The sequence below is a fragment of the Hemitrygon akajei genome, chromosome 9, assembly GCF_048418815.1.
Source record: "Hemitrygon akajei chromosome 9, sHemAka1.3, whole genome shotgun sequence".
Taxonomy (NCBI): Eukaryota; Metazoa; Chordata; class Chondrichthyes; order Myliobatiformes; family Dasyatidae; genus Hemitrygon; species Hemitrygon akajei.
In genome coordinates this window covers 82,195,646-82,222,846 of record NC_133132.1, presented here as the reverse complement: position 1 = coordinate 82,222,846, position 27,201 = coordinate 82,195,646, and the positions used below count along the sequence as shown (strand labels likewise).

Genomic DNA, 27,201 nt, shown 5'->3' with positions numbered 1-27,201 from the left:
CAGTATCTCTGCAAGAGCCCCAGCAATTTATACACTTGTGTCTTGTAGGGTCCAAGGGAGCACCTAGTCAGGCCCTGGAGATTTATCTATCTGATTTGCCTCAGGTTAGCAAGCACCTCCTCCTTTGTAATCTATACAGGGTCCATGAAGTTGTTGACGTTTTGCCTCACTTTTATAAACTCTGTCTGTCTTCTCAGTAAATAAAGATGCAAAGAATTCATTTAAAATGTTCCACATCTGTTTTGGGACCACCATGTGCTACCATTCTGGTCTTCCAGAGGACCAATTTTGTCCCTTGCAATCCTATTGCTTTTAACATACTGTATCTATAGAATCCCTTAGGATTCTCCTTCACTTTGTCTTCTAGAGCAACTTCATGCCTTTTTCAGCCTTCTGATTTCTTTCTTGTGTTCTCTTTCATTTTGTATTTTCCATAAGCTTTTTATTTGCTCCTACTTGCCTATGTCTGCTATGCACCTCCTTTTTTCTCTTAACGAGGGCCTCAATATCTCCTGAAAACCAAGGTTCCCTACACTTGTTATCTCTACCTTTTATTCTGAGAGGTACATACAAGCTTTATGCTCTAAAAGTTTTGTTTTTGAAGGTCTCCCACTTTCCAAGTACACCTTTGCCAGAAAACAGCCTGCCCCAATCTACAATTGCCATATCAGTTCCAATACCATCAGAATTGGACTTTTTTCTATTCAGAATCTCAATGCACAGACCATACCTATCTTTTCTGCAATATTTACTTTGAAACAATAATATTGTGGTCGCTGGACACAAACTTATGACACCTGCCCTGTTTCATTCCTAATAATAAATCCATTATCACACAATCTTTCATTGGGACTTCTATGAAGGAAATTTTCCCAAACACATTTGACAAACTCTATCCCATCTAGTCATTTTACAGTATGTGGTCAATATGTGGCAAATTAAAATTTCATCATAGCTTGTCACAACAGACAGTCAGCCATTCTTGTCTAATGTGTAGTGTCAAGATTGATAGATAGATAGATAGATACTTTATTCATCCCCATGGGGAAATTCAACATTTTTTCCAATGTCCCATACACTTGTTTTAGCAAAACTAATTACATAAAATTACTCAGTAAAAATATGATATGCATCTAAATCACTCTCTCAAAAAGCATTAATAATAGCTTTTAAAAAGTTCTTAAGTAGTTTACTTAGATACATTAAATACAATCAACCCCGGCACTTTAACATATCTTACTCCTGGCGGTTGAATTGTAAAGCCTAATGGCATTGGGGAGTATTGACCTCTTCATCCTGTCTGAGGAGCATTGCATCGATATCAACCTGTCGCTGAAACTGCTTCTCTGTCTCTGGATGGTGCTATGTAGAGGATGTTCAGGGTTTGCCATAATTGACCGTAGCCTATTCAGCGCCCTTCGCTCAGCTACCGATGTTATACTCTCCAGTACTTTGCCCACAACAGAGCCCGCCTTCCTTACCAGCTTATTAAGACGTGAGGCGTCCCTCTTCTTAATGCTGCCTCCCCAACACGCCACCACAAAGAAGAGGGCGCTCTCCACAACTGACCTATAGAACATCTTCAGCATCTCACTACAGACGTTGAATGACGCCAACCTTCTAAGGAAGTACAGTCGACTCTGTGCCTTCCTGCACAAGGCATCTGTGTTGGCAGTCCAGTCTAGCTTCTCGTCTAACTGTACTCCCAGATACTTGTAGGTCTTAACCTGCTCCACACATTCTCCATTAATGATCACAGGCTCCATATGAGGCCTAGGTCTCCTAAAGTCCACCACCATCTCCTTGGTCTTGGTGATATTGAGACTCCTTTCGGATTAACCGGGTCACGGTATGAACGTTCCTGACTCGACCCTTGTTTTTTATAAGGCCGAGTGGCTAGCTCGACGTTCAACCCAGCACGGATGGAAAGCGTGCCTGGGGGGGATGGGGGTCAACTGGGTTCAAAATTGGAAGCCTTCACTTCCGAAGTCCAGCGCTGATGCCACTGCTTAAAATCATCTACTATAACAACCTTATGTTCCTTACAACAATCTGTGATTTCTTTATCAATTTGTCCTAAAATTGGATGATCTATAATCTGTTGGATGATCTATAATATATCCCATTAATGTGAGTATATTTCTCAGTTCCTTTCTCATAGGATTTCTTATGAGAAAGGAACTGAGAAATATACTCACATAGAAAAACCTTTCTTATTTCTCTGTTCCACCTATAACAAATCATTAGTTGAGTTCTGCAGTCTGTCCTGACACAACACTGCGGTGACATTTTTTGATGACTAGTAATACCATCCCTACTGCTTTAATCCCTCCAGCTCTGCCACATCTAAAATAACGGAACCCCAGAATACTGAGCTGCCAGTCCTGCGACCGCCCCCCCCCCCAAACTTGAATGTTTTGCTGTGTTTCTTTTTTAACTTATCCATCTTGCTGCAATTCTACAGGTAGGTTGTCATCCTGGTTCGTTTAAAACTTCCTCTCACACCATTGTTATGTTTTGCAACTCCAAAACACAAAATTAATTGAAAGTAAATATGGAGCTGGGAATGTGTGTCTTAGTTTCACTTTACTTTTAGCTTGACACGTGCATATAATGTGGTTGCATAATGACTTATGCCATTCATGTACTTTTATAAATAATTTGCAATGATTTAAATGAACAAGAATGCTTAATCAAACAATATATTTACAATATTACTCAGGTATTACCAAAATATTAAATACACAATAGGAATTTGCTGTGCCCAGATAGGCCACTAGTTTTCCTCATTAAAACAGTGTTTAAACTTTAAAATAACTTCATTGGTTTCTTCAACATCACTTCTATTCCACTTATTGACTACTACACAGAGCAAAATTAAGTAAAAATCCAATAATTTCCCTCCTCCTTAACACTTCTTGGGTTTTCCAAAATTTTGCCTCAATTGAAAAGCTGACAGGAGTTGTATCAAATGCTAGAACTCCATTTTGTATTCTTATACATTGCACAATAGGTGTGCATTTCAGAACAAGATAATGACCTGAGATTGGAAACCTTTTAACTTTTCACTTGGGGGAATTGTGGAGATTAGTATTTTCCTAAAGCTTCATCATAAAGTACATTTGGATATCAGTTCCATAGTGCTAATAATTACAAATTCCAAAAAATAAGAGTAGAAATTAATTTCTGGTCACATGTGCTTGGGTATTTACAAAATTCAGTCCCACCATATGTGATTTCTTTCCATCCTCCACTGCGTACTCCCCCCCCCCCCATGTTGAGCTGTTCTTCTTCCTACTTCCTCTGCCCTTTCTCTTTTCAGCTCTGACCTCTCACCTATTCTCCTTTAGCTAGTCTAGCCATATTCGCATTCCCACTCCCTCCTCCTTTCTGTACTCCACCTCCTTCGCCACTTTTCCCAACTTCACCATCATATCTCATTGGGTGCCCTTTCCCTCTCCTTTGGTTGAAAAAAAAATAACAGTGGTGTGAGCACAGGTCCAGAATAAGCTATTTACCTTAATGGAGACTAGAGGAAGGTATTTGTCATATTGAAAATGACTGAAATAGGGAACTCACTGTCTGCCGGAGTGGTGGAATCAGAGACTCTCTCAAGGCATATTTAGATAAACAATTCAAACCATCAGGGCATAGAAAACTTCAGCCTGTGGAAATGAAAGATTTTCCTAGGGTCCATGTCTCAATATATTGGATCGGCAGGATGCAGCGAATATTGTGGATTAGAGCAGTGATCAGTGAACAGAAACCATACTGATATCCCTCCATTGGAAAATATCAAGCACTCTTCTTAGTGAGAGTGAGCTACAGTATGTTTCAGTTTTACAATAGTTTCTGCTTCAGGCAAAGTAACATATCTGAGTAAGGAATCAATAAAATATTTCCTGTATGGTATTAACTTCCACATCTTACATGGAAAATAATATAACAGTTCTTTAAGCAGCAATAGTTTTCACTGATGTAGCATAAACCCATTGCCACAGACAAGCAGCTGTTTACATTCATTCTAAAGTGGTCAAACATCTACAAGTCATTAGAGTTTTCAAACTCAATGAGATCTCCAGTGAAATTTTGCAAGTTTTGTTGTCAGTCCTTTGTGTTTTAAACTCCACGATTTTTACAATTCTTCACAGAACGACTTCTAATTGTCTCCATTATTTGTCACGTAAGATAAGTCCAGATAAGCAAAACACAGTTAGACACAGTTATTCAGTTTGTGGGATTATGCCATTCACTCTTCCACCTGCTTCTAAATGAGTCCCAGGCTTTGGCTTCATCCCACGGTTTGTCAGTTGGTTTTACGTGTTAGTGCAAACGTGATATTCGGTGCATTGCAATCCTTCAATTCATCCTTGTTCTAATTTCCACCAACATCTCCTTGATATTGAACTCCAGGAGTTCAATTTAAGGTTTCGTAAGAGATAAGACCATAAGGTATAGGAGCAGAAGTAGGTCATTCGATGTTTTATTTTACAAAGAACTCCTTTCCAGAATTGAAAAGACCAAATTTCCCCTTGTCTTCGAGGTAATTTGGTTCCATGAGATCTCCTTCTCAGCTCTCTCTAGCGTCCAAAAATGTGTAGCGATTTTGGATGTTCTCCCACTCCCGCCCCCGCCAGAAATTTATCCAGTTCTTCCGACTGTGTAAATTCATGGTGACACGAGCGTCAGATACTGCAGACGCTGTAATCTGGGGTGGGGTGGGGTGGGGAGGTGAATCAAATAGTTGGAGAAGCTCAGCGGGAAGAAAATACAGTCTAAGTTTTGGGTCGAGTGCGGTAAGTCCAGATGAATTGCGACCCGAAATGTTTACATCATTTCCCTCTACATATGCTACCTGAGTTTCTCCAGCATTTTTATTCTCTCTCATCAGCTGCTGACCTAATGGAAGTGATGAACAGTGAAGGTTAGGCTGGTCTGTGCTAGGGTTTCAATGAATTTTATTACGCAGTAAAATTTTTACCGCTTAACTCATATTGTCAAGTACAATTACCACCCATTTGATCATATGATGCTCCCAGCACTTCCGACCATCCACTTTTACCCTGTTTCCTATTTTGCATGTGAATCCCTTTAAATTCTACTGACAATGAGATATTCAATATACAATCACAGGGGGTTAATTTTTCTTACTGTGAATTCGATGTTTTGCACCGACGCTAGCTGCCCACGTTAGGGTCCGACGGAATGGTTGTTGCTGCCCCTTCTCGCCAAGCAGCAGTATCACAACACTAGCGGTAGTCACTCCACGCTCTCCCACTCCCCATCTGAGCGGATCTCAGTTCCCGCAAATCCCGCAGGGAGCCGTGAGAGTGAGGCGGATCCGAGACAAGGCAAACTCCACTCTCAGCCAAACCGTCCATCCTGCAGGGTGCGGTCTTTCATTAATTCTGTTGTGTTTCTTGGATTTGTTGTGTACGGCCGCAAGAAGATGAATCTCGGGGCTATAATATGTGACACAAATGTACTTTGATAATAAATTTACTTATAAGTTTTAAGTGTGCGCATGGATAAAAGCGCCTGGAAAATGTCTGGGGAGACTGGGGGCGGAGGTAGCGACTTCACAATTCAGACCCGCCTCTTCCTACCAACACCAGTTGAAGTCTCCGTCGGGATGTGACATCAGAAACCCGATGAGAATCCCAGGATCAGCTGCTGGTGCAGAAAACTAGCGTGGTCCCACTGCCAGAGGTGAGCTGCCCAGTGTGTGTTTGTGTATAGAAAGTGGTGGAGGTTGGCTTCCGCTGCCTTGGCTGGGACCAAACGGCGAGATGCTTAACTTTGCGTGGAGTGGTTACCCGCTCTCGTACTCGCTGTTAAATCCGCAACTTACAGCGTTTGCTGAAAAGCGCGATCCATTCCGGGATGTTTTGCCTGGATTGGGGTTCACGTAATGCTTCATATTAAGGAAGTGTTAAGTATCTCGCCCCTGCGAGTTTCACGTGGAACTTGTGAAGTCAATCTCTGGCGCTTGTTAACATTCCCCAGAAAAAGCATCAAACAAGTTCTATGTTATAGGTTGGAGTTTTAAGCAATTGCGTTTACAAAGCCCGAAACTGTATTTATTTTGAATGATTTCTTAGTTGATGTGAGTGGTTTAAGCCATGATTCTGGGGCAAGATTCTCCGGTTCACAACCAACAGTGGAGTGTCAAGCCCCTGGTTAATACTGAGTGTCTTGGACGTATTTGAATGCTACACGCGGTGAGAAGGTGATTAGGGTTGCCGACATCATTTCCGTGCGGTTGGTGCATTTCTGCTGCCGCCGATCTGTTTTGTTATGGCTCAGTTCAAACCCAGGCTATTGACAAGGAAACACGAAAAAAAATGTGTATATTACTCTGGATTTCCCGCATCTGCGGAATTTCTTGTGTTATTGACAAGAGAAAGGAGAGACTGTCTTTTGGCTTTCAAATGTGCCCTTCAGCATCTTGAAACGGGGTTTGTTGGAGCCGTTTCCAGTTGCAACACACACCTTCTCTCCCCTTTTTGATTTTTTTTATAAAAGAAAAAAATAGTTTGCAATCCAGGTTGCTGGAAATGCGTGTTGGCTGCGCTGGCGGCTGAAATGTTTTAAGCAAAAGGACTAATGAGCTACAAAAGCGGGAAACATTGGAAATCTGAAATAAGAACAGAAGAATGCTGGATATTCTCCATCTATGGAAAGAGAAACAGTTAACGCTTCAAACTGATAACAACTTCCATCATCCGAATTGATGAGCTTGCCTTCTTTAAAAAAAAACACTTACAACGTGGGAAGAGGAGTTGCTGCGATTTCGAGTCGGATTTCATTTGGTGTCGGGGAGGAGTGAGTGGATAGACGTGAACGAAAATAATCTAATTTAACATCAGTAATAAGGAATATGATAGAAACAAATATTAAAACAATATAGTAGGAGAAAAAATGGAAGTAATTAGTGGGGATCAGCATGATTTTGAAGTTCTTTGGAAAATAACAAGTGGCAAAAAGGGGATCTGGTACATTAGATTTTCAGAGGAGATTTGATAGCGTGCCATGTCAGCGGGTAATTTGTGAAGAGTGGATTTTGTTTTGGTAGTAGGTACCAAGTAGTGCAGTGGTGATCGGTGTTGGGACTTGAACTTTACGCAGTTTATAAAGGGAATTGGATGAAGCCACAAAAGGTAAGGTAGGAAAGTAAACGATGAGAGAATAAGGAGATTCCAAAGTGAGTTTAAGCCGTGGGCAAACATCTGACCAATGGAATACAATATGGCAAGAAAGTCAAATGGTTTATTTTGACAGGAAAGCACAAAAACAAACGGTGAGCCATTGTAAAACTCTGAAATGCAGAGGGATCTGTGTGCCCCTAGTGCACAAACAGCTGGTGCAGTGCCATCCAGCAAGTAATTGTGAAAATAACGATGTATGCTGCCGGAGCAATTGTTTATTTTTTAAAGGTGGTATACTTCAGTTGTAGGGAATTGGTAAGATCGCATTTGGAGTTTTGTGTTTAAGAAACAATATTTCTGCATTGGAAGCAGTTCGGAGAGGGATTATAAGGTTAATATCTGGAATGGGTATGTTTTCTTGACAGGAAAAGCTGGACAAGTCGGGCTTGTGTATGCTGGAGGTTAGAAGAGTAAAAAGAGATTTCATTGCAACAAATAAGATATAATTGTTCTTGAAGGGTGAATGTGCACGTCTTTGCAACTCTTTTCCTCCAAAGCAGTGGAGACAGTCTTTGAATATTTTTCAGGCAGAAGTATGTGAACAAGTAATAAGCCATAAGGTGAAAGGCTACCATAGTTAGAGACATGATCTTATTAAATGGAGAAGCAGGCTTATGGAGACAAGTGGCCCATTCTGCTCCCAGTTAGAAATGTTTTTTTAGTTTTAAAACTCTCTGGGAACAAATCAGAATTTGCAGGAGAGAGACTCCCTAGTTTCAATAAAACAAAGGATACTGTGAACACTTTGTAGGACAAACAGTCTCATTGGAGAGAGGAACAGTCCCATTTTTAAGGCCTGTCCCTGATCGTCCACCAAAACCACTGCATAGATGCCATTTTCTGAATTTCCATTTCCTTAAGTATTTTCCCTTTTATTTTAATTGTCCATTATTAACAGATGATGTTTGGTTTCTTTGTTGCTTATTGGATCTTCCGAGCTAAGTGATGTTCTTCAAAAATAAGCATCTCAGAATCGAGTTTATTATTACTAATGAATATTGCAAGGTATGTGCTTTGTGGCTGCAGTACAGTGCAATACATAAAAAACACAGGTTACAATAAGAAATATAAATAGTTCAAAAATAGTAAAATAGTGTGTTCATGGACTGATTTGAAATTTGTCGACAGAAGGGGATGAAGCGGTTCCTGAAGCATTGATTGTGAGTCTTCAGGCTTCTGTACCTCTTTCCCAATGGTAGTAATAAGAAAAGGGTATATCCTGGATGGTGAGAGTCCTTAATGTTAAATGCCACCTTCTTGTGACACCTCCATGATGGCTGGGCAGCTAATGCCCATGACGGATCTGGCTGAGTCTAAAATCCTGTGCAGTTTTTTTCAATCCTGTATTTTGGAGCCTCCAAACCAGCAAATGATGTGACCAGTCAAAATGCTTTCCATGTATCTGTAGATACTGACTAAATTTGCATCTCTTGGCTGCTTGTAGGATGCTTAACTTGTCCTTACTTCACAAAAGAGTAATTTTGCATATTTGAGAGCCCAGTGTAGAAATAATGCAAGTTATCTAATAATGGCAATTCACAGATCACAGTATACCACTTCCAGTCAGAGAGTTACAAGGTTTTAATGATGTGCCATTATGTTCAGTTCAGTTTCAGTTTATTATCATTTAGAAACCACAAATGCAATGCAGTTAAAAAATGAAACAACGTTCCTCCAGAATGATATCACAAAAGCACATGACAAAACAGACTTCACCAGAAAATCCACATAACATTTGGTAATCCCCAAATTCAGAGTCTGGAAAGGCTGCTGTGTATTAATATCGCGTTACCATCTTAGCGCGTTTCCCGGAAAGGAGCTCCAAATCCACCAGACAAAACAAGACTACCCAGACACACCACATCAGGGGACCAACTCTACCACCCAACAAACCAAAAACTAAAGCTACAAGACCTACACAAAACCACATAGTTACATATAGTTATAGTTACAACAGTGCAGACGATACCATAATTGATAAAAAAAAAACAGACCATGGGCACAGTAAAAATAGTCCAAAGATGTTAAAAAACTATAAGTTTGAAAGAAACCACCACACAGTTTCCACAAGTCCTCAGGGTCCCAATAGACTCGTCATCCCACACAGGTGGCAGAAAGAAATACCCCTGCTATGAACTTCCAAGGTGCCGCCGGACTCAGCCTCGCAGATGCAGCACACAGTGAAAGTGCCCCGACCACAGCGGACTCCAAGTCCATCGAACCTCCGACCATCCCCTCCGGCACAGCCTCTCTGAGCACCATCCTTTGCCGAGTGCAGTACGTTGCCCCCGCCAACGCGACCCTGAGGACTGGGGGGCTGTTCTTCTCAGCAGAGACCCGGACCTCACAGCAGCAGCAGCAACGAAGATGGCCTTCCTGGAGATTTCCAGATGTTCCTCTGTGCTCCCATGTCCATTTTTCACCATTTAGGATTGTGCACGGCACCCCGCTTAACAAGTAACAGATATCAACTCTGGAGAGGCCGCTGCAAACTGCATTGCGCTGCCATCTTGCTGTTGTATGACATTTCCATCGGTTCTTGTGGCATTTGAGCTGTGGTCTAGAGGGACTAAATGCAAAAGTTGATGAGCTACTGTTCATAATGCTACTGCCCCACTATAATGAATTGTGAGATGCAATTTGCAGGTGACCTCACAGGTTTTTTTGACCATTGCAGAAGTATGATTCGAAAACAGAATCAGTAAAAGGATCAATTGTTCAGGCAGTTGGTCCCAGTGATGACTTGTTTGTAGATCCTTAGAAATCCCATCCTCAAATAATGTTTTGATGAATGTTTCAACTTCTATTTCAAATATAAAGAGACAGTAGATTGTTAAGGGCAAGCCCCTTGAAAGTGTTGATGAGCAGAGGGATCATAGCTCCCTGAAAGTGGCTACACAGGTTGACACGGTGGTTAAGACGGCACATGGCAGCTTACCTTTATTAATTGAGCCATTGAGTTATGTTTCAGCTTTATAAAAACTCCAGTTCAGCCACATCTGGCGTATTGCATACAGTTCTCCGCGTCTCATTATAAGAAGGATGTTCAAGAGGGTGCTCCTTAGCTTTACTGGGATGCTGCCAATATTAGAGGGCATGTGCTATAATGAGAAGTTGGACTAACTTGGGTTGTTTTCTCTGGAGTGACAGAGGCTGAGGGGAGATCTGATCGGGGCTTATTAACAATATTATTAACAGAATCTTATTAACAATAAGATTCCAATACCCGCCCTCTGATTCCTTCAATTCGTTAGCTAAAATAAAAACTCTTTCCTCTCAAACCCCCTTTAAAGCTCTCTCCTCTAATCTTAGACCTATGCCCTCTTGTTTCTGATACCCCTAGCATGGGAAAGAGATGCTATCTAGGATATTTTTGCCCCTCATCTTATTAGCCTCTATCAGGTTCAGACTCAGCTTGCTTCAGGAAAAGCATGTTAAGCCTCTCCAGTCTTTCCCCATAACTAAAGGCTGCCACTGGCTAACACGAGGGCGCATAGTTTTAAGGTGCTTGGAAGCAGGTATAAGGAGGATGTCAGAGGTAAGTTTTTTACACAGAGAGAGGTGGCTGTGTGGAATGCATTGCCAGTGAAAGTGATAGAGGCAGATACAATAGGGTCTTTTAAGAGACTCTTAGATAGGCACACGGAGCTTAGAAAGATAGAGGGCTCTGTGGTAAGGAGATTCTCGGCAGTTTCTAGAGTAGGTTACAATGTCGGCACAACATTGTGGGCCGAAGGGCCCATAAGATGCTGTAGATTTCTATATTCTATGTTCTAATCTGGGTGAATCTCATCTGCATTCTCTCCAGTACAGCCACATCCTTCCTATAGTGTGGCAACCAGAACTCTGAGATATACCCAATGATTTGAAAGGTTGTAACATAACATTCCTTTTTAATGTCCAGACTTATAAAGGTAAGCATGCTTTACTACTCTATCTACCTGAGTGGCCACAGTTATGATGAACTATACACTTGAACCCAAGGTCCCTCTGTTGATAAACATTCCTTAATGCCCTACCATTTACTTTGTATGTCCTACCTCTATTTGATTTGTCAGGATTAAGTTTAATCTGCCAACACTTATAGAACTTTCCATCTGATCACATCATACTGTAGTCTCCGACAATATTCCTTGCTATTCACAATGCCTCCAATTTTTGTGTCATCTGTAAATGTTTACATCCAAGCTGTTAAAGTATAATCCCAACAGCAAGGGTCCCAGCACCGATCTCTGCAGTACACCCCTGGTAGTAGACTTTCAATCACAAAATCATACTAATACTACCTCCTATCACCAGGTATATTTTGCCCATGGCCATCTTATCCAGCCCCCAGTGTGGAAGGAAGCATGTTGGGACATCATAGTACAGTTGTACAGGATGCTGATAGGCCACAAAACTTTTGTATGTCAGTGAGACCCGACGTAGATTGTGAGACTGCTTCTCCGAGCACTTACACTCTGTTCGCCAGAAAAAGCGGGATCTCCCAGTGGCCACCCATTTAAATTCCACTTCCCATTCTCATTCCGATATGTCAATCCATGGCCTCCTCTACTGTTGTGAAGAGGCCACTCTCAGGTTGGAGGAACAGTCGTATTCCGTCTCCAACCTGACAGCATGATAGCATGTTGGTTTCTCAACCGTCCGGTAACCCTGTATCAGGACTTCACCTCCTTCACTATTCCCCAATCCTTCCTTTTTTTCCCTCTCCCCCCCTCCCTCCCTCTCCCCCTCTCCCTCTCCCCCCTCTCTCCCCCTCCCCTTCTTCCATGGCCTTCTGCCCTCTCTGAATAGCTTTTCCCTTCTCCAGCCCTGTATCTCTTTTACCAATCAATTTCCCATCTCTTTACTTCACCCCTCCCCCTCCCAGTTTCACCTATCACCTGCCGTTTCTCACTCCTCTCCCCCACTCTACTCCTCTTTTTTTTTTCTCCAGTCCCGCTGAAGGGTCTCGGCCCTAAATGTCGACTGTACTCTTTTTTTTCCCCATAGATGCTGCCTGGCCTTCTGAGTTCCTGCAGCATTTTGTGTGTGTTGCTTGGATTTCTAGCATATGTAGATTTTCTCCTGTTTGTGACCTGAATATTGTGTTTGTTTTTTTACTTTCTTTTTCAATCTTTATTAATATCAACATGATAAGATTAATACATAGATGATGGGATTACAAACTTACAAAATTAAAATAAACAGAAAAGGATACACAAGCAATAAGTACAATATAGTTGAGTCTTCCTAAATCATGAATGATACAAATATCATATAAACGAAACAAAAAAAGTATATCATGTTTAAAAAAAACAGAAAAGAGAAAAAGAAGAAAAAATATTATTACCCTCTAACTAACCTCTAACAAATAAAGAAAGAAAAGAAAAAAAATGGGCTGTTTATAGTGTTATGAAACCAGTAACTGGTTTCACTTACCAGCAAAGATAGATATGTCAGTTGAAGTCCAATGGTACTATTTTCAAAAGTTTTATTAATAAAGGGGCACAAAAATTAAGGTTAATACAAACATTCAGATAACATGCGTCAATACTCAATCTAAAACGCAGGTACATTAATAATCACTCAGAAATAAGCTCTTTCGTTGTCTAGGGTATAATACTGAGTCCAATTGGAAATATAAAGAGTCACTCTGAAGTCTGCAGGCTTTTCTCTTTTTGGTTTCACGTGTTGGAGAGAGAGAGAGAGATTGTTAGGAAAAGAGAACACTTGCCGTTGTCTTTATGAATCAAATCCTCAGCCTCAGAGGATTTGGCTTCCCTGGTGTTAAATAAAAGCGGTTTTCCGTTGGTTCTAGCCACAAACTCCGCATTCGGAATTTAACGCACGTGGCTTCCTTCAAAATGGCTTCCCGTTCCCACGGGAAGCGGTATCGTGCTTCTCGGTGTCTCCTTGGTGCGTCTGAGGGTCGTCCTCTTTCAGACCCTTCTTTATACTGCCTCACGGGATCTCAGGTGTCAATCAGGTTGCAGGTGATGCAATCTCTCTCTCAACCAGCCCACTTTGCCCGAGGGCTTTACAATGTCCCTGCGAGTTGGCACGTCTGCAGTTCCCAGGTGTCTCCTGAGAACAATGCCACAGTCGCCAGCTTTTGTCCCAGTGGAATGCGGTATCCAGCACGTCGCTGTCTTTCCATTTCCTGTGTCCATTCGGCATGTCTCTCTCTCTCTCTTGCTCTCTCTCGGGTCATTGACCCCCCTTTCACTAGGGCTCTTGCAATTCTCACAAAGGAGGGGGTTGGTATCATAACAATAGTATCTATAAAAAGATACAAAATCATCAGTGTCCCCAACTCCGATCCTCTCAACATATATATAATCAAAACCGGAAAAAAAAATAGGATTGGAACAGGGTCAAATTACATCATGTGAAAATATTGAATAAGTGGCCTCCAAGTCTTTTCAAATTTAATAGAAGGGTCATATATGACACTTCTAATTTTTTCCAAATTTAGACATAACATAGTTTGAGAAAACCAATGAAATATGGTAGGGGGATTAATTTCTTTCCAATTCAACAAAATAGATCTTCTAGCTATTAATGTAAGAAATGCAATCATCCGACAAGCAGAAGAAGATAAATGAATTGACTCCATCACTGGTAAACCAAAGATTGCAGTAACAGGATGAGGTTGTAAATCAATGTTCAATACTGTGGAAATAATATTGAAAATGTCTTTCTAATATTTTTTCAAGGGCGGACATGACCAAAACATATGAGTTAAAGAAGCTATCTCAGAATGACATCTGTCACATATAGGATTTATATGGGAATAAAAATGAGCCAATTTATCCTTAGACATATGAGCCCTGTGCACAACTTTAAACTGTATTAATGAATGTTTAGCACATATAGAGGATAAATTAACTAATTGAAGAATTTTATCCCAATTCTCAATAGGGATAGTAAAGTTAAGTTCTCTTTCCCAATCATTTTTAATCTTATAAAAAGCCTCTGAATGTATTTTCATAATTATATTGTAAACATTTGATATTACACCTTTCTGAAAAGGATTTAGTTCTAACAATTTCTCCAAAATACCCGAAGAATCAAGATTTGGAAAGGTAGGAAGTACAGTGTTTAAGAAATTCCTAATATGTAAATATCTAAAAAAAATTAGATCTAGGCAAATTATATTTATTAGATAATTGTTCAAAAGACATAAAACAATTATCCAAAAATAAATCAGAAAATTGTAGTATACCTTTAGTCTTCCAAGCTGAATAAGCTTGGTCCATAATAGACGGATGAAAAAAGAAATTGGATACAATAGGAATAGTTAAAACAAATTGATTCAACCTAAAAAATTTCCGAAATTGAAACCATATACGTAAAGTGTGTTTGACTATCGGATTGTCAATTCGTTTATGCAATTTAGAAAGAGCAAAGGGAAGAGAAGTCTCTAAAATAGAACCCAATGAAAATCCTTGTACAGATTTACCCGATGAGGGCTAGGAGATAAATCCCAATCCCTTAACCAACCTTTCAAATATCGAATATTAATTGCCCAATAATAAAATCTAAAATTAGGCAATGCCAATCCACCTTCCTTCTTTGACTTCTGTAAATAACTTTTACCTAATCTAGGATTTTTATTCTGCCATATATATGTGGAAATTTTTGAATCAACATTGTCAAAAAAGGATTTCGGAATAAAAATTGGTACCCGCTTGAAATGTATATAAGAACTTAGGTAAAATAATCATCTTAATAGCATTAATCCAACCTACCAGAGATAAAGACAATGGTGACCATTTAGTGAACAAATATTTAATCTGATCAATTAAGGGTAAAAAATTAACCTTGAATAACTCCTTATGATTTTTTGTAATTTTAATCCCTAAATATATAAAAAAGTCATTAACTAATTTAAAAGGTAAATTTCCATAAATTGGAACCTGTCTATTTAAGGGAAACAATTCACTCTTATTAAGATTCAATTTATACCCGGAAAAATTACTAAACTGAGCCAACAATGATATAACTGCAGGAATGGATTTCTCAGGATCAAAAATGTATAATAACAAGTCATCTGCGTATAATGATAACTTATGCATATCCGTCCCGCGAGTAATGCCAAAAATGTTAGGTGATTCTCTAATAGCAATTGCCAAAGGTTCCAAAGCAATATCAAATAATAATGGACTAAGAGGACAGCCCTGCCTGGTACCCCGAAATAAACGAAAAAAGAGAGATAATTGATTGTTAGTAAAAACTGAGGCTACTGGAGTATGATATATCAATTTAATCCAGGATATAAATGTCGGACTAAAATTAAACTTCTCAAGCACAGTAAATAAGTATGGCCATTCAACTCTATCAAATGCTTTCTCCGCATCTAATGAAATGACACATTCTGAGGTGCTGTGTGAAGGAATATAAACAATATTCAATAATCTCCTAATATTGAAAAAAGAATAGCGATTTTTAATAAAACCAGTTTGATCCTCCAAGATAATTTGAGGTAATACCTTCTCCAGCCTGGTCGCCAGTAACTTAGAAAAGATCTTGGAATCTACATTCAATGAGGATATTGGTCTATAGGATGCACAGTCAGCAGGGTCTTTATCTTTTTTCAATATTAAAGAAATGGAAGCTCTATAAAAAGATTGTGGCAATTTACCTAGTCTAATTGCTTCTTCAAAAACCCTGCATAACCAAGGAGAAAGAGTAGAGGAAAAAAACTTTAAAAATTCCACTGTATACCCATCTGGACCTGGTGCTTTCCCAGAATTCATAGAGGAAATAACACCTTTAATTTCTGCATCCATAATAGAAGTTTCTAATATTAAAAGTTCTTCTGATGATAATTTTGGAAAATTCAATTTCCCCAAAAAAATCATGCATGGTATTATGATCATGAGGAAATTCAGAATGATACAGGGAGGTATAAAAATCTTGAAAAGATCTGTTTATCTCATCATGGTCAACTGTCAGTTCGCCATTCTGTTGACGAACCTTAATAATTTGATGTTTAATCGAAGCATTTTTCAATTGGTTAGCTAACAGTTTACCCAATTTATCACTATGTATTTAAAAATCACTTCTGGTTTTCATTAATTGATTTTCAATCGAAGTACGTAATAAACTGTGTTCCATTTGAAGCTCAACCCTTTGTAAAGCTCCTTACTAGGAGCAATCAAATATTTCTTGTCAATTTCTTTAATCTTATCAACCAATAAAAGAGTTTCCTTCTTAATATGTTTTCTCAAACCAACTGAGTAGGAGATAATCTGTCAATGTATATATGCTTTAAAAGTGTCTCAAAGTGTTCCGCAGGAAATTTCATCCATGGAATTAGTTGAAAAGAAGAAATCAATCTGTTCCTTCATAAATTTAATGGAATCCGGATCTTGCAGTAAGGTAGAATCAAATCGCCAATGCTTAGTACTAGGAGCTGTGTCCATTAATTTAACAGAAAGTTTCATTGGAGCATGATCAGAGATGGCTATAATGTCATAATTACAACCAATTACAGATGGAATAAAATGAGAGTCAATGAAAAAATAGTCAATTCTCGAGTAAGAATGATAAACATGAGAAAAATGAAAACTCTTTGTCCTTAGGATGCAGAAATCTCCAAATATCAAAAATTCCATAATCAGTCAAAAAAGAATTGATGTAAGTGGCTGACTTATTTGGTAAAGTCTGAATGGATATAGATCTATCCAGCAAAGAATTTAAACAACAGTTGAAGTCACCACCCATTATTAACATATATTCATTTAGATTAGGTAGAGAGGTAAATAAAGACTTGAAGAAATCAGGATAATCCACATTTGGAGCATAAACATTAACCATAGCAACCTTCTTATTAAAAAGTAACCCAGCAATTAACAAAAATCTACCACTCGGATCCGAAATAATATCATGTTGAACAAATGTAATAGAGGAGTCAATAAAGATTGAAACTCCTTTTACTTTAGCATTCGAATCTGAATGGTACTGTAGACCCCTCCAAAACCTAAAAAAACGTTGATTGTCCTTTTTCCTCACATGAGTTTCTTGTGCAAAAATAATATGCGCGTTCAGTCTTTAGAATACTTAAAAAATGTTTTTCTGTTTAATCGGATGGTTTAAGCCATTAGTATTCCAAGAGACAAAATTAATGGTCTGAGCCATATTTCTAAAATCAACCCTTTGGTATATAAAGAGTTAACCAAAGTATGAACTCATGCACCTGGAAGAGGAACAAAACTAAGGGGAGGACCCGGAAATGATGACACAGCGGACATTTTAGTAGTTTGAAATCAGCCCAAATGAAAAAAACTAGAAAAACTAATAAAAAGACCAAAAGAATTGGAAAGGAACCTCCTGCCTACCACCCACGAAAAAGACACCCTCCTGAGCCTAAAGGAGGCCAGAACTAAATCTACCCCCATGTCTCCAGAAGGCAATTCCAAATATATAAAGGAGGAAAAAAAGATCCACCCAAAATCCAAAAAAGTAATTAACACTATGCTAAAACAGACTTCTTAATATAATTGCTAGTAAAATGAAAACAAAAAGAATATAAACACTGGTAACTTATAAATCGGGTTAAAAGCCGAACAAATAAAAGTTAGGATGTGATAAGAAAGGCATTATAGGAAGAAGAAGACAAAAAAAAGGTGAAATCCAAAAAAAGCAAGAAATATTTTAGAAAAGAAACCACCATCTTAGTTACACAAAAAATAAAAAAGATATATATCAAAACGTTAAAAAAATTCACCTTCAAAGGATTAATAATAATGACCAAAAATAAAATACAATGGTTAAAGTAAGTAAATTAAAAAGATTAGTATGTCGATAAAGAAAAACTTCAATTGGAATATAAAATGTAAAATAAACCTACACCAATAGCCAGAAACAAAATCTGGTTTTGGAAACAAAAATTATCTTGTAACAATCAAAACCATACATTTATTAGAGATGAGAATCCGAAGCAGTAGGATAATTCTCATCCAGAAAGCTTCGAGCATCAGATGTAGAGAGAAAAACACGCCGTGGTGCATTCGAAGGCGAGATTCTAAGTTTTGCAGGGTATAAAAGCGCTGGTTTTAGGTTTTTCTCATAACATTCGGACATCAAAGGTTTAAAAGCGAGCTGCGCCTTCATCACTTCTGGGCTAAAATCCTCCACAAGCCAGAATTGGAATTCTCTCAATTTAACCATCCCTAAACGACGAGCCAAATGAATAAGGTGCTCTTTAACATGCACATAGTGAAATCGAACAATTACAACAGGTAGTTTAGATGAAGAACTTGGTGATCAGCGCATAATTCTATGGGCATGATCAAGTAACGGAGGACTATCTGGGAATACAGAAGGGAACGCATCCTTTAAAAGGTGAGCGAAATACTTCGAGGGGTCCCCTTGTTCGATACCTTCTGGGAGACCAAGTATGCGTAAGTTCTGTCTTCTAGATCGATTTTCAAAATCAATACTCTTGTCTTTAAGTACTTCCACCTGTTTAATTGCCGAAGATAATTTCTGCTCCAGTTTCTCGATTTTCAAGTCTCGCTTCCGAGCGTCCTCTTGCAGAGTTGCGACTAGAGTTTGATGCTGTTTAACTTCATGACGAATCTTATCCAGAGGATCCTGGAAAGCCTTTAAATCTTCTTTGAAAGTTTGTCGTCGTTCTTCAAATTTTTCATCTAAGAGCTCCAATAACCTATCATAAGTCAATTCAGTACGCTTAGGATCAGTCTTTTTTTTTCTTTCCATTGCCGTTAGAATCTTTCCCAGGGTCTCGCCCTTTAGATCTTAAGGCCATTTCTGTACTCATTTCTTCAAAATTCACAGTACACTCTTAAAGATAAGTCCAAAAAAGTAACAAGAATCTTCTGGTGTAGGTAAAAATAAGTTAAATAAGGGTGATCATAGGTTAAAAAAGTAAAGGTTATGGAGCGAATCTAAAACAGTGCTCACTCCATGAGCGTCTGCTGGTGACCTCTGTGTTTGGTTTTTATCACCCTGCTATAGGAACAACATTACTAACCTGGAGAAGGTGCAGAAAAAAAGTAGAAGAATTCCCAGGACTTGAGGGACAAAATATAGGAAGAGGGAGACGGGTACAGATCTTATTCCTTAGAGCACAGGAGGCTGAGATGTGATCCTGTGGAGGTATGTAAAATCATGAGGGGCATAAGCATTTTGTTCTTGTAACACCTAATAAATGATCGCAAGCAACAAGTTGTATGCCTCATTCTTTGCTTCTGAAGAAACTTTGACCAAAACACTCTGTGGATTGATTTTATTGAAGTGTATAAGATCCTAAGGGGTTCACCTTGTGGGAGAATCTTAAACAAAGGAACATAGCTATAACATTAGGGACTGGTCATTTAAAACAGGTACATGGAAATGGAGACACAAGAGACTGCAGATACTGGAATATGTAGCCACTTGTGAGATGCTTGAGGAACTTGATGGGTTCAGCAGCATCTGTGGTGTTTGAGGTAGGGGGGTGGTGTGGAATGTTGTAGGCAGGGATAGGTGATGTTTTGTGTCGGAGCCCTGTATCAGGGCTGGGGGAGAGATGGCCAGAATGAAAGGACCTGCTGAGTTCTTCTAGCAAGTTGTTTGTTGCTTCAGATTCCAGCAAGTCTCTTGTGTCAGCAAGTTTGCTGGAGGCACTCAAATGGCAATTCAGGAGAGCATCTGACTTTCAAGAACGTGCACCCCAAGTGGATTCTGCTTATCCTATTTTTCTGTGAAATCCTATCAGTCAAGTTAAACCTGGCTTAAATATTCAGTCAGTCCGTACATACTGACAGCTGTCTCCATAGACCCTCACCTACCCTTGCAAATCTGGCACAAGCCCGAATAGTTTAGGTAAGTATCAGACACTGCCAGTGATTGGCCAGTCTGGATTCATAGTCTAAGAATTTCCCCATCTAATTGGGCCATCAATTTCCTCTAGAGGACCAAAGAGTACAATAATCTAATCTGATGTTATCTTTGTTATTATCATCTTTGATGCCTTTCTACCTTGTGTATTAGAAAATAATATGGCAGTTGAATCACTATTATGTAATCACAGGAATACTATGGAATGTTTTGAAAATCAACTTGAATCATTAACTTTTGTTTCCATTTTAACAAATGCAAACAGACCAGTAGGTTACATACAGTTTGTTCTTTTTATTTCAATAGGGAATATATCTGTGTTGTGTAATTCAATAACTGACTAGTCATACTGAAGGATTCACTGGGTGTATAAATTATGCAAGCAAACATCAGTTGTTGCTCAATGAATCATTTCTATTCAGTTCTCTCAACATTTTGTTCTCAACTCCATTAAATAATTTTTTGGTACATTTCCTATTGGTACTTCTGTTTTGACATTGCTTTTATTGAATGAATATTTTTATTCTGATTAAAATATAGAACATCAAGTTGTAGGCTTTGTAGTCAGTGGTCAGCTGAGACAAATATTGAACGAGAGCCCAAAGGAGAGTGACGAGAGATAATATGAGAAGTCCCCGAATCCGTGAGGGAATGTGAAGAAAGGCATAATGAGTTAACAGAGAAAAGAAGAAACAATCCAGTTTTGTATCAGAGCAAACTAGAAAATGTTGTATCAAAAACAATGTGCTAAAGACAGATTGGTCATATCTGAAAGAAAAATGTATGTTAGCATTCTACACCATCACTGAACTTAAACAAAGAGTTATGAAGAGATGATGCACAGAAACAGTCAAACTGATCAATTGACCTCTCGCTGACCATCTCCCACCCATTCTACACTAATCCTATATTAATCCCATCTTTTATTCTCCCCACATTTTCATCAACTCTCCCAGGTTCTTCTACTCACCTGCACACTGGGAGCAGTTTACCGAGGCTTATTACCCTACCAACCTACCTGTGGCAGGAAACTGATGCAGCCATAGGAAACCTGGGTGGTCACTGGGAGAACATGCCATCTCCACATCAATAACACTCAAGATTGGGATTGAATATGGGTCTCCAGTGCTGTGAGGTAGTGTTTCTACTAGCTGCACCACTCTGCCGACACAATAAACTTAACTCTTTTACCAAAGCTCTTCTGCCAGAACATTTGGTCCATTTTGAGTGTCCAGAGGGACAGTTGAAAGAAGTGTAACTAAATATATTCCCAATAGAAATATAAAGAATAAGCAGTAAGAAGTACGCTATTGGTCTGTAAGGACACTCTTGGTTATTTTTTTTTCCTTTGAGATATAGCAAGTTTTGTTCATTTGTGAACCTGTCAGATCTATGATTACTTAGCTAGCATCCATTTACCAGAGTATTTGATCTGGTCTCCTCTTTGAGTTGCTTGGTAATTGAGAATTGCCTTTGCAACTAAAAGACCCTGCTGTGTAAAGAATGGATTGAGCCACCAGAGAGACTTCTGTATAGGACAAAGGACACTTGGCTTGTTGGAATTTAAAAAAAACAACAGACTTGCCATAGGGAAAAGAAATCCCAGTGTGTAAATCTGATGAGCAGCAAAACTCTGCTTTTGAGGTCCACATGAATGACCAGAATCCAGTGAATGTAATAGTAGAATTGGTGAATTGTGTTTATACTATTGGCTGTTTGTGTGTTGTTCAGAAAATTGCCTGGTCTTGAATCCTAACAAGCAATTACTTTAGTATGGTAAGACATCTCTTGCAAAATACTTCTTTTCCTTTTGAAGAAGTATGTCCTTCCTCAGGTGTTTTCTCCTCCCACCACCCCAAACTGTGAACGTACCATATTTATTCCTAATCTTGTCTGTTTGCTGTAGGCCTGTGGAATTGTTTCTTCTTATCCTTGTGTTAGTCCGTCAGTCCATGTCATCTTGTATGATCTTTCGACTGTTACTGCTTGCTCTGGGCTGATCCGCATTTTGAAAGGTTGGCAGGGTTTCACTCCAACAATATCTAACTTTTTCAAAGATTTTAGGGCATCGATCCTGACTTGCTGGAGACAAGATTGCTGCTTTTCTGTGATGGTTTGAGTCTTCTAAATATGAAAACAACAGGGGAGAAAATAAACTATAACAGCTACATTACAACCCTCCCACACTTCTTTCAGGTCACAGTTTATTCTTTGGAAGTTCAGTGGAGGGCTTTGTGCTCCAATCTCCCCCACCCCCTCCACCATCCCCTGACCTATTTGTACTGTCCATTTTCCCTTTTTCTGCCCAGTCCTAATGAAGGGTCTTAACTTAAAACGTTGACTGCCCATTCTCCTCCATGGATGCTGCCTGACCTGCCAAATTCCTCCAGCATTTTGCTTCTGGAAGCAATACTGGATGGGATAGTGTGGAGCATCTTGTGGGCATGTAATTGTATGATAGGACAGGGAGGAGGAATTAAATGATTCAGCCAGTTAAATGAGTCAGGATTAGAGGGTTATGTGTCAAACACAGGCAAATGGGATTAGCTTAGGTGTGCACCATAGTCAGTATGAATGAGATGGACTACAGCAGTTTTTTCCTAGCTGTATTATCCTGTGCCAGTTTGCATCTGGTTTCTACATTGTTGGATAAACAAATACTAAATACACTGAAGCCAACAACTTGAGATATATTTGATCTTGAAGGAAGCTTCAGAGAACTGAATGCAAACTCACTGCAATTACCATGGAACAGATCATGCTGCACCAAGATTGTCAAGCAGAAAGTCCATCTCACTGACCCCCATGAATGGCAACCAGGGCTAGTGCAGATGTTCTGCCAGGAAATGCCAGTGAAATAGATAAGTTATGGGGGGGAAGGAGGTGGCAAGGCTTTAGTTCCAAATAATTGATGAACTGCAAACATTTCTTGCAGCTCAGGACAGAGTCCACTGGAAATGATGCAAGCATAAGTTTTATGTTTGGCGGCGCAGAGCTGTTCAGTCTCTATCTCTCTGCGGCTCTTTCCCTCCCCTTCTCCCCTCTCCCCCCCCCCCCCCCCATCTCTGTGTGTGTGTTTCTGTCGTTACATTAGTGATCCAATAAGGATATGCTTAGTGCTGAGGTTTTCATTCTGTACTGAATCAGAATTGGTGTCCAAGCATGATGGCGTTTGGGTGGGCTGGACTATTAAAGCATAATTTTGACGATGGCCACAACTAATGAAAATGGCCACTTCTATGTTTGTATATTCTTCACTTTTCTACCATTTAAATATGTCCCTGTCTCTGCTTGAACAATAAAGTAACATGGGCGGTGTTCCTGTAAATAACATCATACTCACAATATTGTCACCTCTGTATTTCATTAGTTAAGATACAATCCTGAATCCCTTGTGTTCTTTCAGTTTGGCACTGCAGAATGAATAGCATTTTTAATCTCAATTTCTTTTATTATGATGCCAAGCAGAATAAAAGCTGTCAGTGTTGAAAGTTGGAAACTGATCAAATGATCACTTTTGATGTGACTGTGTATGGTGACGACGTGCATTTCAATAGATTTTGGTCACTGGGTGAGTAATTTGATTCCACGTGCACATTCAATGCATTGCAGATAGGTTTCTATGCTAACAATAATGTATTTTTGTACATGCAGTGTACATTGTAACTTGGAATATATTTTTGGTTTAGTTGTGATTTAATTAATTCTTAAGGAACTTACATTATTATGCTTTCTTGCAGGTGTGAAATGTCTGAGGATAATCCCACTGCAAACAAGACCACTGTCTCTAGCAACGGTTATGTCTGGAGCTATGAGTATTATGACTATGAGCCAGTTTCCTTTGAAGGATTGAAGGCGCACAGATGTAAGTTTTTAATGTGAATGGAATTTATCACCCAGCATAAATCGAGTGTTAGAAGTGGCAAATGATACTTTTTAATCTGCAAAGCAATGTGATTTTAGTTTATTAAACTGTAATCCTGGGGGTAATGTTTGCTACATTAGATTCAGCGGCTCAGATCAGAACTAATTTGCCCTTGCTCACCATTTTGAAGACCTGCCAGCTTACTCTAACCTGTAGCGGGATTGATTTAATGCATCTGCTACAGAATTTCACAAAACTTGAGGACATACAAGGGAGCTAGATCCAGTAAAATTGAAAGACTGACTGGGAACGTGCAAGTCCCAAGCAGAACAGCCTGATCTTCTTACTGCAGGGTCTCTGTTCAGCTTTAACTGGATTTAAACAAAAATATAGCAATATGGTAGGAAATTGGAGAGAGAAGCAACAACAGTTAATATACTACTTCAAATGATATGCGACCAGACCACAGAAAAGAATAACAGCATTATAGTTTTGAATATTACGTAGAAAATAGTTGAATCAATTTGGGTTGGTGATACTGAAAAAAAAGTGTGACTGCTCCTTTTTAGTGCTGCTATTTTATTGAATACTGTGAGAGATCATTCAAAACAGCAATGTAAATTTAAAATATAATTCAATGAGAATTGAGTCAAAAATTCTTTCTTTAAATTCTAAGCGATTTGTGTTGTTGAGTTGTAGAAATCAGAAGTGACCTTTGGAGAGCTTGCTGGTTTAAAGGTGATGTGTTCTGAGACACTTTCACTTATGTGCTCACACAGCTCTGGGTACTTTGGCTGAATGAGACATGAAATACTTGAGAATCTTATGAGTTTTAGAGAACTTAGATGAGTCATTAACTCAACTATATTGGTAAAGGTTTGACACATGAGAAGAAATCAAATCTTAGCAAAACAGTATTCAATTAACTTTGAACTAATTCTTTCAGTTAACAAAAGCCTAAGAAATTAAATATCTTTTTGGCACATATTCCTGAGACAGTTAGTAAACCATGCATTATGGCATCCTACCAAATTATAAAACTTTGAGACTTACATGATTCTGGTTGACTCTGATAATTTGCTTTTTCCTTATTCTCCCTCATTGGTTTGTTAATCAGATACACTCAGTGGTCATTTTATTAGGTCCAGGAGGTAACACTTCAAGGTTCAACATGTTGTGTCTTCAGAAATACTCTTCTGCACCTAACTGTTGGAACAAATGTTTATTTACTGTCATCTTCCTGTCAACTTGACCCAGTCTGGCCTCTGACTTCTCTCATTAACAAGGCATTTTTGTCGACATAGTTGCTGTGCACTGGATTTTTTTTTGCACCTTTCTCTGTAAACTCTAGAGATTGTTGTGTTGGAAAATCCCAGATCAGCGGTTTCTGTGATACACAAACCTCCTCATCTGGCACGAATAATCATTCCGCAGTTAAAGTCAATTAGATCATATTTCTTCCCTATTCTGATGTTTGCTCTGAACAACAACTGAACCTGTTGACCATGTCTGCATGCTTTATTACATTGTTTTGCTGCCACATGATTGGCTGATTAGCTATTTCCATAGCAAGCAGGTGTACCTAATAAAATGGCCACTGAGTGTTTATTTGCTTTCTGCTGTTAAGCTCAATGTTTCTACCCTGGTTTGTTATGAAAATGGTTAACATACTTACAATTATAAATAAGAATTTAGGGAAATGATTTGTTTTCTTTCATGTTGAGATGCAGTTTCAGCGACAGGTTACTATCGATGCAATGCTCCTCAGACAAGATGAAGAGGTCAATACTCCCCAATGCCATTAGGCTTTACAATTCTACCGCCAGGACTCAAGAACTTTTTAAAAGCTATTATTAATGCTTTTTGAGATAGTGATTTAGATGCATATCATATTTTTTACTGAGTTAAGTATTGTATGGAATTAGTTTTGCTACAACAAGTGTATGGGACATTGGAAAAAAGTTGAATTTCCCCATGGGGATGAATAAAGTATCTATCTATCTATCTATCTATCTATCTATCTATCTATATATCCATCAAGGAATGAGACAGAGTTAGTCCGCAACAATTTTATCCCTGTGTCTTAGCTTTCATGGTATTTGTTGACAATCATTGCAAGCGTAATCTGTTAAAATCAACCCCGCAGTTCAGAATTATCACTTCAGAGCAACAATCAAAGCTATCATCTTTAACAACGTAGAACAGCACAGCACTAGACAGGCCACTTGGCCCTCAATGATGCCAATCTATATTAAATGCCTTCCTCTGGTGTTTCATGCATTCCCTTCATTTTCATGTGTCCATTTAAAGGCCTCAAATTCCACCAAACTACCTGACTCCTATTCTAGGTACCTACCACTCTCTGCATAAAATACTTTCCCTCCCACCACTTTTAAACTACTGTCCCCCACCCCACAACATTAGATGATTTTTCTCTACCTGGGGAAAAAATTCTGACTGCCTCTCATAATTTTTAAAAAAAATCTTATCTGCTCACCCTTCCTCCTCAGTCTCTGATGGCCTATAGAGACCGACCCAACTTTGTCCAACGTTTCTGTATAGCTCATACCCTTTATTCCAGGCAGCATCCTGGTCAACCCTTTCTGCACTCTCTCCACAATCTCCACGCCCTTCCTATAACAGAGCAACCAGAACCACGTGCAATACTCCGTGTGGCCTGACTAATGTTTTATATAGCTGCAGCGTGATTTCATTACTCTTATGCTCAGCACCCCTTCCAATGAAGGCAAGTGGAGCATAAAACTTCTTTACCACTTCATCTATTTGCATAGCCACGGCACTGAACATCATTTGCCTTCCCAAAGCGAAATGCTTCACATTAAACTCCATTTGCCCATATCTGAAACTGATCTATATTCTGCTGATTTGTTTGATAGTCCTTTACATGGTCCACATCTCCACAGATCTTGATGCCATCTGTAAACCTTCTAATCTACCGAAATACATTTTCATTGATATAAGGAATAGTTAAGCATAGTATGCCCAAATCTAAGTCGTCAATACAATTCCTTCACCCTGAATCAGCCTACCATGAGGATCTTATCAAATGCCTCAGTGAAATCAATGTAGTTATCATTCACTGCTTTAACCTCATCTAGTCTTTAAGGCATGACCTACCCTGCACAAAGTCATTTTGGTTATCTCTAAGCAGGCCATTGCTTTCCAAATCCGCACAAATCTTATCCCACAGCATCCTCTTCCTACTACTAAGTTGAGGTTCACTGATGTATAATTTCCTGGGTTATCCCTATTTCTCTTTTTTTGAACAAAGGCACA

The 27,201-nt window shown here is 39.0% G+C and overlaps 1 protein-coding gene across 1 annotated transcript in view; it reads left to right on the top strand.

Moving 5' to 3' along the window:
- Window positions 1-6,549: 6,549 nt before the first annotated feature.
- mrap2a (melanocortin 2 receptor accessory protein 2a) overlaps window positions 6,550-27,201 on the top strand; it is a 32,488-nt gene continuing 11,836 nt past the window's right edge. Inside the window, exons 1-2 of the mRNA XM_073055438.1 lie at window positions 6,550-6,825; window positions 23,780-23,904. Coding sequence (XP_072911539.1) covers window positions 6,734-6,825; window positions 23,780-23,904 — 217 coding nt within the window. The 5' untranslated portion in view covers window positions 6,550-6,733. The remainder of the gene's footprint in view (window positions 6,826-23,779; window positions 23,905-27,201) is intronic.